Here is a 13,135-nt window from a genome sequence, read left to right as displayed (position 1 = left end):
AAATGGACAAATTAAACCTGATGTGTTTGAAAGACATATGCTTGTATGTTCACAACTACAAAGAGAAAACAGGTATGGCTGCTGCACAAATTTTGGGTTTGAACAGGGAGCTTCAGTGAGATAAGGCCATATGCCTCCAGAGTACTGAATGTGCTGCAGGTGCACTGTCTTCCAGTTGTGATCAAGAAATACCTGGAGATTTTACTGCCAGGCTGAGTTCTCATTAGTCTTAGAATAGGAGGTGCTGAGCCTGCAAGTTTTATTCCATCAGTTAAGAACGGCAGTGACAAGCAACAACTGACAAAAACTGAAGCGCTTTAGACACATAGTATGTTACTGTTTGCAGGTAATATGGCTAAGCACCTGAGCCCTGGACAATGACTGCCTGTATTCAGAAGTCAGCGTTTTCATCTGTTAGCTGTGACTGTAGGAGAACTATGCCTAAGAATATATGTTTTCTGCACTGTTTGATGGAAATAATGATGACAGATAGTAGCCTAGAATTGTAAACTTATACAAGATATTGTCAATAAAAGTGTTTGTGGACTGCATGGAGTCTAACATTAACTATTACTATTACTATTATTATTAGACTAGGTAAGTGGGAATAGTCTTTCAGATTAACTCAATCTTATACAAAATTAAAACAATATTTTCGCTTGAGAAATAAGCTGGTTGTAAGAAGACAGAATTCTCACATGAAAAACACATAAGGAATATCACACGTAGTAATTTGGGAATTGACATACCTCAACACATTTGGTTGGCATCTCAGCAGGTCTGTCAAAGATGAGAAATCTATACCATCCGGGGGAGAGGGAATGGTCACATATTAGGTCTTGAACGGCTGACTGCTGGAGGTGCCATGAGTCAAAATGGACACTTCTATAAGGACTCCGAAGAAACTGGTGTCCCCCAGGAGAGCACTCCTGAGCTAGTATGAAAAGACAGGTGTTTTTATGTAATATGTTTTGTTTGTTTACATAGTTCAGTCTTTAATTAAAATTGATTCCCAAAACAAAAAATAGAGCAAATAAACTCATTATTGCACATAAAGACCCTCCAAAACGTCAGGGTCTCTTAGTAAGTCTTAAGTGACTTAACTTGCATGTTTCATAAATGCAATAAACAAATGAATAAAACTCTTTATAATGTAGTTTTGAACCACTTAAGCTTTAAGGACTTTATTTTCATTTAATTTGAACAACCAATAGAGCTGGTTGCTCTTGAGTTAGGATGTCAAGTCACAGGACCCACAAGGATTTCTCTTGTGCCTGGTCCTCTGGATTTGAATATCACTATTGATTCTCCACAATCAGTTTCCCCCAAAGTAGCCACATGCCTCAAAAATTCAAAAATTCTATTTCTGTCAGATCCTGGAAAGCAACAAACTAAACTAATCTTTTAATGCTAGCTTAGCATGTGTAAAGAGCTTTCAAAATAAAGCTCTTTCCTTTATTCTGCATTCTTGGGTGCAGAAAAAATTTAAAGATTTTAAAGTTATTTTCCAAACTTTTGGAAGTACCTTTATGAGTACTAAGGAAAATGCATGGGATGGAAGGGAGCAGGTCTGAAGGGGAAATGAGGAAAGTCCATGGGGAAAGGAAGAATTCTGTAGTCTTTTTAAGGAAAACTGTTATCTGAGGAGTCTTTGGCCCGGAAGATACTTTTTCTGTGAAATCCACAAAGGCAGAACCCAAAACTCCTCTTTCCATAACTAAAGTAGAGAGAAGAGCAGGCAGTGAAACAGTTATCCTAAAAATACAACTCTTATTTGAGACTCCTGGGCTCTCAAATTACCCAAATAACAATCACCACAAGGAACTATGTGTATTTGAATATCAGAATATCTTGTCAACACAGTTGATAGAAAATCTTCAAGTACTATATATTGTATGTATTGACAGAAAACACTGTAATAAAGATGGCATCTATGAAATAGAAAGGTGAAAGAAACAATTCATCACTACTAAAAATGCCTCCTTGTGGAAAAAACTTACCTAACTGAAAAAAATTATCAAATATTTACTATATATTTTTAAATTATACAAGTGTTTACAAATCAAGCTCAATTTCCCAACTTAATAAGGACAATAAAAAATCAGAGATACTAATTTACAAGTGAATCTCACAAGTGTAGCCTATGAAAAGTAAATCATTATAATTAGAATTACAATTCTTTTTTTTGTAGTTATAGCAATTAAACTATACAAAGATATTGTTTTCCAAATAAATAATCTCTCAGAATTTTTTATAATACAAGATTTTGGAAGTCAACACAAAAGGCTCCTCTTTGTTTGGTCTCTAAATCCTCCATAGTTGTTAATTTCCCAAAAGCCTCCAATGTCAACACGAGGTAAGTATTTTATAAAATTTGTGTAGACAGAAGTCAAGGGATGTGCTATCATTCCATCTAATTTTGAAATATCTCTAATACCCTTCAAAACAAGGACATTGTACCTGGTTATAGTCTTTTTAAAAAGAGATTTTGAAAGATATTCCTAATAAGGTATGCATAAATTATTAAAATGTTTTCTCTTATCTCTTTTCTACAATAGAATTTTGTCTTGGGGAAAAAAGTCAGTAACTCCATCTTTATTTTGTGTAATATTTCTCCTGACTCAGCACCTTTGTGGTTGTTACATTTCCTCTAGTTTTGCTGCTTTCATAATTGTTTCCTAATACAAAGTTGAAAATGCAAGAAGTGTAATAGAAATCACTGCTTGACATCCACAACCCTAGAGAAGTGGGTAACATTTAACTCAAATTTTTTATTTACTTTTACCAATATTTATCTTACAGGATAATTTTAAATTCATATAACTAATCGCTTATATTTTATATCTTATTTCACAACTTTTTTCTAAAAATCTATCTCTTTTACAGTATTCAAGAACTATATAGAAAGTTTAGAAATCTTATTAACAACAATCAAGCCACAGTTTCAAAACATTATTTCAACCTTAGCTCTAGAATATATGATATAGTTAAGTGAGAATTATAATGATGGCTTGGGCTCCCATTTGAGGATATGGGGACTTAGGTCCACAAATACTAAAGAAATAGCTCTACAAGCCCATGGCATGATATACAGAGCTTTCTGGCAAAACTGACAATATAATTTTTCCCTTCAATAAAAAGCAGATATAAAATATAGAGTAAAATTTACACTTCTATTTATCCAGACTTCTTTCTTAAATGATTTAAGAAAGTTAGGTAATATAATAGAATTCACAGTACTTGAATTTCAAATACTTTGGGAGAATGTGGCAAGTTATAAATAATAGATTCATAATGATAACATGTGCAAAGGCTTTCCTTCTTTTTGTTTTGTTTTGTTTCTACGTATGAGATAACCTTTATTATATTATTTTCAAGTTTAACGTAATGACCAAAACTAGAATTCTTCAAAATTCAGAACTGGTTGACAAACAACATATTAAGAAACTAAATAAATCATTTTATTTTAAAGAGATAAACATGCATAACACTTGATGACAGGCACTTGATAATAACTGAATTTGTAATTAGAAAATATTCTGTATATTATCCTATAGGAATTCCTACATGAATTTTAAGTATTTTTTTTTTTGTTTTTAAAATCTTATAACCTTTCTCAAAGATATGAGAAAGCAAAAAACCATGTTTGATCCCCAAATGTAAAAATAAAAAGTAATTTACTTTCTGACATTCAAAGTAGAATTTTGCTGGAAAATCATTCCTTGTTCATGGATTAGAAAACTCAATGTCACAAAAATTGCCATATTACCCCAAGTAATCTAGAGAGTCAAGACTATTTCTATGAAACTATCAATGTTGTTTTTTACAAAATTAGAAAAAAACTATTCTAAAATTCATATGGAGCCCAAAAAAGTGTCCCAATAGCAAAAACAATCTTAGGCAAAAAGAATAAAGCGTGAGGCATTTATTACCCAACTTCATATTACATTAGAAGGCTACAGTAACAAAAACATCATAGTACTTGTTCAAAAACAGACACATACACCAATGGAACAAAATAGAAAACCCAGAAATAAAACCACACACCTACAGCCAGCTGATCTTTGACAAATTCAACAAAAATAAGCAGTGGGGAAAACACCCTGTTCAATAAATGGTACTGGGATAACTGGCTAGCCATAGGCAGAAGAATGAAACTATACTCCTACTTTTTACCATATATAAAAATATCTAAAAATGGATTAAAGATTTAAATGTAAGACCTCAAACTGAAAAAATCCTAGGAGAAAAAACAAAGGAAATGCCTTTCTGGACATAGGCCTTGGCAAAGAACTTAAAACTAAGTCCTCAAGAGCAACTGCAAAAAACCTAAAACTAACAAGTTATAACTGATTAAAAAGTTTCTCCACAGCAAAATAAACTATCAATAGAGTAAACAGACAACCTACAGAATGGGAGAAAATATTCACAAATTATGCATCTGACAAAGTTCTAATATCCAGAATCTATAAGGATAATTTAGATAAAGGACAACTTAAATATAGATTAAGGATAACATTATTAAGGATAATTTAAATAATGCAACAGCAAAAAACAACCCCATTAAATAGTGGGCAAAAGTCATGAACAGATGCTTCTCAAAAGATGACATATAAACGGCCAACAAACATAGAAAAAATGCTCAACATCACTAATCATCAGAGAAACGCAAATCAAAATCACAATGAGATATCATCTCACACCAGTCAGAATTACTATCATTAAAAAGTCAAAAAACAACAGATGTTAGTGAGACCGTGGGGGAAAGGCAACATGTATACACTATTGGTGGGAATGTAAATTAAATCAGTCACTGTGGAAAGCAGTTTGGAGATTTCTCAAAGAATTTAAAAAAGAACTATAATCCAACCCAGCAATCCCATTACAGGGTATATACCCAAGGAAAATACATAGTTCTACCAAAAAGACACACGTACTGGTATGTGTATCCAAGCACTATTTGTAGTAGCAAAGACATGGAATCAGCCGTGGTGCCCATCAAGAGGGGATTGGTTGAAGAAAATGTAGTATACCTGAAAATGGTGCAATTGCCCTACAGAACTGATGTTTATGGTTCCTTTTAAATAAACATCGAAATTGACCCTATTGGTCTTAAAATTTCAGAAAGTTACAACTGCTTATCTCAGTTCCTTTTTCAGGAAACCAACCATCTGGCCTCCTAGATGGTATCAAGGAACTAAAACTTACCAGATTGCCACATCTGGAAAATGAGATTCCAGACCCCTACCGATCATGAGTGCTTCACAGACCATCAGCTTCCTGTTGACTAACTCACCTTCCTTATTCCTCCCTAATTCCTGTATTTCTACATGTAGCTACATTTCTTCCCTGCTATAGAAACCCAGTTTTAATCAACCAGAGAGATGGATTTGAGACTGATCTTCCATCTCCTCAGCTGGAGCACCCTATTAAAGCCCTCTTTCCTAGCAATATTAATTGTCTCAGTGATTGACTTTCTGTGCAGGATCTAGACTGAACCCCTGGCATTTCAGTAATACATATACACCATGGAGTACTATGCAGCCATAAAAAAGACTAAAATCATGTCCTTGGCAGCAACATGGATGCAAATGGAGGCTATTATCCTAAACAAATCAATGCAGAAACAGAAAACCAAATTCTGCATGCTCTCACAAGGGGAAGCTAAACATCAGGTACCCACAGACATAAAGATGGGAACAATAGACAGTAGGGGCTACTAAAGGGGTAAGGAAGGAGGAGGATAAGGGTTGAAAAACTACCTATTGGGTACCATGCTCACTATCTGGGTAACAATATCATCCATACCTCAAACCTCTGCATCATGCAATGTACTTATGTAACAAATCTGAACATGTACTCCTTGAATCTAAAATAAAAGTTGAGATTTTTTTTAAAAAAAAAAAAGAATTTTAGGTTCTTTAGCAACCCAAAATGTTGAAAAGCAAGGAAAAATAGAGAGTGACTAGTTTAATTTAGCAAACTTTACATTGGCCTTCTTTACATATCAAAAGAAAAACTGAGGGCCTCTTCTGAATACAATTAGATTGACAGTAAAAGGACAGAAAATAATATATGCTGCAAGCAGCAGCCAAAAGAAAGGTGGTATGGCTACACTACTACCAAACTAAGAAGACCTTAAAACATAAAAGTCTTACCAGAGATAAGAGGAACACTTTATAATGATGAAAGGGTCGATCCGTGAGGAAGATACAGCAATTGTAAACATAACTGAATCTAATAACAGAGTGCTGAAATACATGAGGCAAAATCTAGCAGAAACTCAGGGAAAAAAAATACACATTTTAACAATAATAATTGGAGTCTTTAATGCTCCACTTTCAACATCATTTTAAAAACAGGCAGCAAAATAAATAAATAAAAATTAGAACAATAATATAAACCAACTTGACCTAGCAGAAATCTATAAACACTATTCCTAAAATTATTAGAAAATAAATTTTCCCCAAGTGCACATGAACTATTCGTCAAAATAGACAATTTATTAGACCATAAAACAAGCCTTGATAAATTTAAACAGAAAGCTGGGCATGGTGGTATGTTCCTATAAACTCAGCTACTTGGGAGGTTGAGGCAGGAGAATTGCTTCCGCCCAGGAGTTCAAATCCAGCCTGGGCAACATAGTAAGATCCTACTTCTAAAAATAACATAAAACAAAAATGAAATTCATATAAAGCTTGTTCTCTGATCACATGGAATGACATTAGAAATCATTAACAATGAAATTTAAGAAATTTTACAAATATGTGAAAATTAATCAAAATAATCTGTGAGTCAAAGAATAAATGAAAAAGGAAAATTAGAAAATACTTGGAGAAAAGTCAAAATGAAGACACGACATACTAAAATGTATGGGACGCTGCTACCGTAGTGCTTAGAGGGACATGTATTGACAGGAATGTTCCTATAGTATAAGAAAAAAAGACATGAACATAACAAGTTAACTTTGCACCTTAAGACACTGGAAAAATAAGAGCATACTAAACCTAAGGAAGCAGAAAGAAGGAAATTTTAAAGATTGGAAAGAAAATTGATAAAAGTGAGTGTAGAAAAACAATAGAAAAAAAAATTTAATGAAACCAAAATATGGTTCTTTGAAAGAATCAACAAAAAAACGGCCAGACCCCTAACTAGATTTATTGAGAAAAGAAGAGAGAAGATTTGAATTACCAGAAGCAGTAATGAAATAGGGGACACTACTGCAAACCTTATTAAGAAATACTATGATTGTTATATGCCAATAATTAGATAACGTAGATGAGATTGACAAATTCCTAAAAACGACACGAGCTACAAAAAGAACAAAAGAAGAAAACTACAATCCAAATATATTTATAACAAGTAAAAAGATCAAATCAGCCACAAAAGTACCCACAAAGAAAAGACCTAGCCCAGATGGCATCAATGCTAAATTCTACCAAACATTTCAAAAAGAATTACCACCAATTCATCTCAAACATTTTCAAAACATAGAAGATGGATCACTTCCGAGCCCATTGTATAAGACCAGTATTACAGCCGTTTATTCTGGTTACCCTGACACCAAAGCCAGAAAAATACATAACAAGAAAAGATCACTATAAACCAATATATCTTTGGAATATGGATGAAAAAATCTTCAGTAACCCAAATCCAGAAACATTAACAACCAATAACCCCTTTTATAAAGCAAACTACATCTATATATATGCAAATTATGACCAAGTGAGATTTATTCCAGGAAAACAAGGTTGGTTTAATATCTAAAATTGAATTACTATAATTTACAGACAGTATAAAGTTAAAATCCACATGTTCATCTCAGTGGATACAGAGAAAGCATTTTTTAACAATCCAACACCTTTTTATGATAAAAAACACTCAACAAACTAGGAATAGAAGGAAGTTTCCTCAACTTGATAATGGATATATAGAAAAAGCCCACAGCTTACATCTTATGTGACAAAGGAAGAAGGGATGCTTTCCTGTAAAATCAGGAACAAGACAAGCATGTCTTCTCTCACCATTTTAATTCCACATTGTACTTTAGAATAGCTAATTCTACCCAGGGGGATTAGCCAAGATAAATAAATAGAACATATCTAGATTAGAAAGGAGTAAGTAATATTATCTCCATATAGAAAATTCTAAGGAATCAAATAACTACAGTATAGTAGTCCCTCAGCATCCACAGGGGATTATTTCCAGGACCCATAGAATGGGAGAAAAAATTGCAAATCACATATCCAATAAAAGAATTATATCTGGAATATGCAAATAACTTAGGCAACTCAATAAGAAAAAGGCCAGCTACCCATGTTTTTAAATGGCAAAAGATCTGAGTAAGTATTTCTCTGAAGAGGATGAGGAAATGTCTAATAAGGACATTAAAATGCTTGATATCATTAGCCATTAGGAAAATGACAATCAAGCTACAATAAAATACCACTTCACAACCACTAGGATAGGTAGACTCAAACTGTCAGTTAATGAAAAGTGTTGATGGAAACATGAAGCAACTAGAAACTTCATATACTGTTGCAGAAATATAAAACAGCATAGCCACTTTGGTAAACATTCTGGCTGTTCCTTAAGTAGTTAATTATAGAGTTACCCTATGACCCAGTTACATTCCTAGGCATATATCTCAGAGATATGAACACATACATCAAAACAAAACTTGTACCTCAGTTGTTTATAGCAGCATTATTTATAAAAGTCAAAAGGTGGAAGTAACCCAAATGTTCACTAACTGATGAATGTATATATACCAAATGTAGTATATCCACACAATAGATTATTCCATTTTAAAAAGAAATGAAGTACTGGTACCTGCTTGAAAAAAATGGATGAACCTTGAAAACATTATGCTAGGTGAAGGAAGCCAGTCACAAAAGACAACCTATTATATGATTTAGTTTATATAAAATATCCAGAATAGGCAAATGCCGTGAAACAGAAAGTAGATTAGTAATTCCTTAAGGCTGGGGAAGAAGGGAGTGTGATAGAGGGTATGGGGCTTGATAGCCAAGGGTGCAGTATTTCTTTTTCAGTTGATCAAAATGTTCTAAAATAGACTGCAGTCATGGTTACATATATCTGTAAATATACTCTGAATATATACGTATCTGTGAAAATGAAAAACCATAGAATCGCACACTTTTTCAGTGAGTGATTTGTATGGCATATGAACATCTTATCAAAGCTATTTGAAAAAAAAGGAAGTGTCAATAAATGTATTTTCCATTCACCATGTCTTCTAGTTTTACTCTATTAAACGTAAGGAAGTTATCAATGTTACCAATGTTATGAACTTCAAACCTCCTGGTAATGGGTAATATTTGTCTTCAGTAGAGAGGTTACAAAGCTATTATATAGAGGCAAAAAAGGGTTATGTGGTCTATAGGAAAAATGAAATCATCTTCCATTATAAAAATTGGTCATTTTTTTCCTGGAAATATTTAACTGTAATGAATAGATATATGTTATTATAAATATTTTTTAAAGTTATTCATAAAGATTTAGTAAACCTGTAAGCAAACCAAAGGACCAGAAAAAAATATTTCAGAAAATAATAAATTTGATTTTTATATTTTCTTTTTAAGTCTGACATGAGATAGTGTCTGTATTCTCCTTGTAAAATGCAAATTTACATCAGTAAAATGGGTTAAGATCAACAAAATGAAAAGACAAAACTATACCCTGGACTGTTAGAAATGTTGTGCATAATGTTTTTTCAAGCTGCAGAGAGCTGAATGCAAATCAGACTTATTTCCAAAAAACGTGAGGAAACTTGCAATATAAGAACAAGTCACCTTTCATTAATATTTCCTATCCGTATGAAAACAAAAAACAAGCAGGAAGGGCTAATGAAAGTACTTTTGGATTAACTTCACTGTATTTTAAATTAAGTATTCTTTGTCATGGATTAAAGAAGTAGGAGGGGAGTATCCACTCCATAGAGATTTCTTTAAGAGTAGCAAAACTGATTCTAACATAGAGACAAAAACCACAATACAGTATAATATGGTGATTTTTGTAGGGATAAAATGTTCACCAGCGAATTATTTCCGAGGGTTGGGGCAGAGGTGGAATTCGTGTAGTTTGGAACTCAACTCTGAGAATTCAGGTCCACTTGGGGCTAGAATACCTGGCAGATGCGGCGAAAGTTTCTTACAGTAAATTAAAAGGACCTTGAAGAGCAGGATATCAGCAGGAAACAACCAACCAAAAACAGAACCGAGGGTTCTAAGAGGAGATAACAACCGCACGTGCGCCAAAGAAAACTGAAGAGTAACAGGCTGGAAATTGACCATTTCAAAGACCACAGACCTACAGAGTGGAGGCCAGTGAGGAACAAACATCGCAAGCGGCCTTAAAATGCACCGGACGCTCCCCACAACATCCCAGAAGTCAGGCCCCGTCCCTCCACCGCCCAGACAGCACCCCTGCACGCCCAGCCCTGCGCGCCCACCCCAGCGCGCCCCTACCTCGCCGACCATCCCCCGGCGCCAGAAGCATCAGCAGCGCGGTCGCCAGCGCGCAGGCTCCGCCAGGCATCGCTGCTTCCCTGGGTTAGGTGGAGGGCTTCGCAGACCCCAGGTCGCGGGTGCTGGGAGGATGGAGCCACCGCAGCCCCTGGGCCTCCTTTCTTGAATTTTATCCGTCCACACAAAATATATATTGTTGGATGCTCTCAGTCTGTTCCCGCTTGGAACAGGGAAGCACCGCGTCCTGGTTCCGGGGCGCAGCCAGTCCTTTCGTGGGATAGAGCCCTCACGGGGTCCCTCTGTGATTCCTCCCTTCCCATTTTGGCTGCCAGCGGACCTGAAAGCCACGCCCAACCTGTCCCCATAGCCCAGCATGTCCTAGCAGAGGCTAGGATGTCACCATGCAGTCACACAGCCAGGGGTCAAGCTACCGGGAGGTAGCTCTCCACACTGCGTCTTACTAACAGAGGCTGTACGAAAACTGGGTAATCCTAGAAACTGCTCACATGGACCTCCAATAAAAGAAGCCTCACAAGGTTCCGTTGGAAGGGGCAGTTTCCCGCGACTGTATCTGTAGACGGATTCCTAACTGCAGAATTGGTGCTGCTGGCACCCGTAGGCGAAGGCGCTCAAGATGCTCCTGTCACCATAGATCTCAGTGATGAACGACGGGAGGAGGGAGTAGACACTAACGTTGCAACAGTAGATGCCGTTTCTTCTGCCTCTGTGACATGTTTTCTGAAGTGGAAATAACTGCATTTAGACACTAGCCAAACCGTGGGGTTTGTCGCCCGTATTTGCCAGTGATTCCCAGAGCTCTTAACAATTGTCCAGTGGTGACCCAGTGACCCAGGATCCTTTCAGCACATAGCCACACGACCCCCAAGGTTGACCTGCGAGTTATTAGAGGATCAGAGGGCTCTAATGTCTTCCCCCCAACCCCCGTTTTTGTTTTCTTTTGTTTCATTCGAGACATTGTCTCACTCTGTCACCTAGACTGGAATGCAGTGGCACAATCACAACTCGCTGCAGCCTTGAACTCCTGGCCTCAAGCGATCTTCCTCTCAGTCTTCCAAAATGCTGGGATTACAGGCGTCAGCCACAGTGCCAGATCTAAGGTCTTCAGAAGTGTGGTTTCCTCTGCAGAGGAACAGGGTCCTTTTTTCAACTGATTCTACAACTTTTTATGTCTGGAAATGAAACCTCACTCTCCTAGTTTTTCCCTATCTCATTCCTTGAGTCTCCCATCCATCACCTTGCACTTGGTTCTCACAGAGCCTTCACCTGAGAGGAAAAGGAACACTGGTTAGCAGAGGGTAGTTTGAGGGTCCAAGTGGGCACCAAGATTCCGCCCACAAATTTGGAGGCCCAAGGTTAGCCTAGGCTTGGAGGTGGAAGCAGGAGGTATCCAAAATGCATAAAGATGTTAGTTTTCAAAATGATTTATAATTCTTTATTTTTAATTTCAAAGGTAAATTACCATTTAAAAAGTTTAAAACTGATCATCTCCATAGTAAAAATATTAACCCATCTTGGAAAATAATTTATTTTTGGCACACAATAGTTACATATTACCCTCTTTCAAATGCAGAAAGGGCAATCAATTTTCTGGATTAAAAACAAAATATTACTTTTCGGTGGAAGGTATGCAGGTGATTTTCATCTTAAAGCCTAAGTGTGGAAGGGCAATATGATGCAGGCACAATGAAAATCCAGAGATTTCTTAGTGTACAGTATGTCTTTTGTTTCTGCTTATAAAATTCTAATAAAACTGAGACAAGAAATTAAACAGCATTTTCCTCAATCTATCTGTGAAATCACCAGGAACAAAGTAATTTTATGAGAATGAAATCATAGCAGGTCTTTTGTAAATTTATTTTCTAGCATTATCTATACGAATGTAGTAAACTTTTATACTTTCTTGGAGGACAATATTACTTATCTGACTTCCATCAAAATACAATTTCAAGTATTGTGGACCCTATTTTTTCCTTTGGTTTTTGATTGATGACTACCAGTTAATGAGCTTATGAGTTTACAATAGACTTGTACCAAAACCCAACTTTTCTCCATGTGAGTTAAGATCTAAAAAACTAAAAGCAACTTAAGAATTTTTTTCAAGTCTCAGTGGAAAATATATCTAACCTGTCTTGGATCTGCAAGAATATATTGATTAAATGTTAGTTATAGCATGCCTGTAATCCCAGCACTTTGGGAGGCCGAAGTGGGCAGATCACCTGAGGTCAGGAGTTCAAGACCAGCCTGGCCAACATGGTAAAATCTCCTCTCTACTAAAAATGCAAAAAAATTAGCCTGGCATGGTGGCGCTCACCTGTAGTCCCAGCTACTCGGGAGGTTGAGGCAGGAGAATCATTTGAGCCCAGGAGGCGGACGTTGCAGTGAGCCAAGATAGCTCCACTGTACTCCAGCCTGGGCAACAGAGCAAGACTCCATCTCAAAAAAAAAAAATAGTTATAGAACTGTGTGTAAAACAAAAAGTAATAAAAATAATGTTTTAATCTAACTCTCATGAAGTTCATCAAAAATTGGTACAAGATTCTGCTTTATATTTATATATAATTGAAAATTAGAAACAATGGATATATGCTACCCCAATTATAGAGACTGACAGTACTTGTAAAATG

The 13,135-nt window shown here is 35.9% G+C and overlaps 1 protein-coding gene across 3 annotated transcripts in view; it reads right to left on the bottom strand.

The window, feature by feature from the left end:
• Positions 1 to 11,157, bottom strand: part of VWDE (von Willebrand factor D and EGF domains) — an 83,732-nt gene extending 72,575 nt beyond the window's left edge. For all 3 annotated transcript variants that reach the window (XM_035253740.3, XM_035253742.3, XM_035253741.3), the window contains exons 1-2: positions 10,491 to 11,157; positions 750 to 934 (exon numbers count right to left, since the gene is read on the bottom strand). In XM_035253740.3, coding sequence (XP_035109631.3) covers positions 750 to 934; positions 10,491 to 10,560 — 255 coding nt within the window. In that variant the 5' untranslated portion in view covers positions 10,561 to 11,157. The remainder of the gene's footprint in view (positions 1 to 749; positions 935 to 10,490) is intronic.
• Positions 11,158 to 13,135: the final 1,978 nt, after the last annotated feature.

The sequence above is a fragment of the Callithrix jacchus genome, chromosome 11 (genome assembly GCF_049354715.1).
Source record: "Callithrix jacchus isolate 240 chromosome 11, calJac240_pri, whole genome shotgun sequence".
In the NCBI taxonomy this organism is placed as follows: domain Eukaryota; kingdom Metazoa; phylum Chordata; class Mammalia; order Primates; family Cebidae; genus Callithrix; species Callithrix jacchus.
This window is presented reverse-complemented; position numbering and strand designations above follow the sequence as displayed.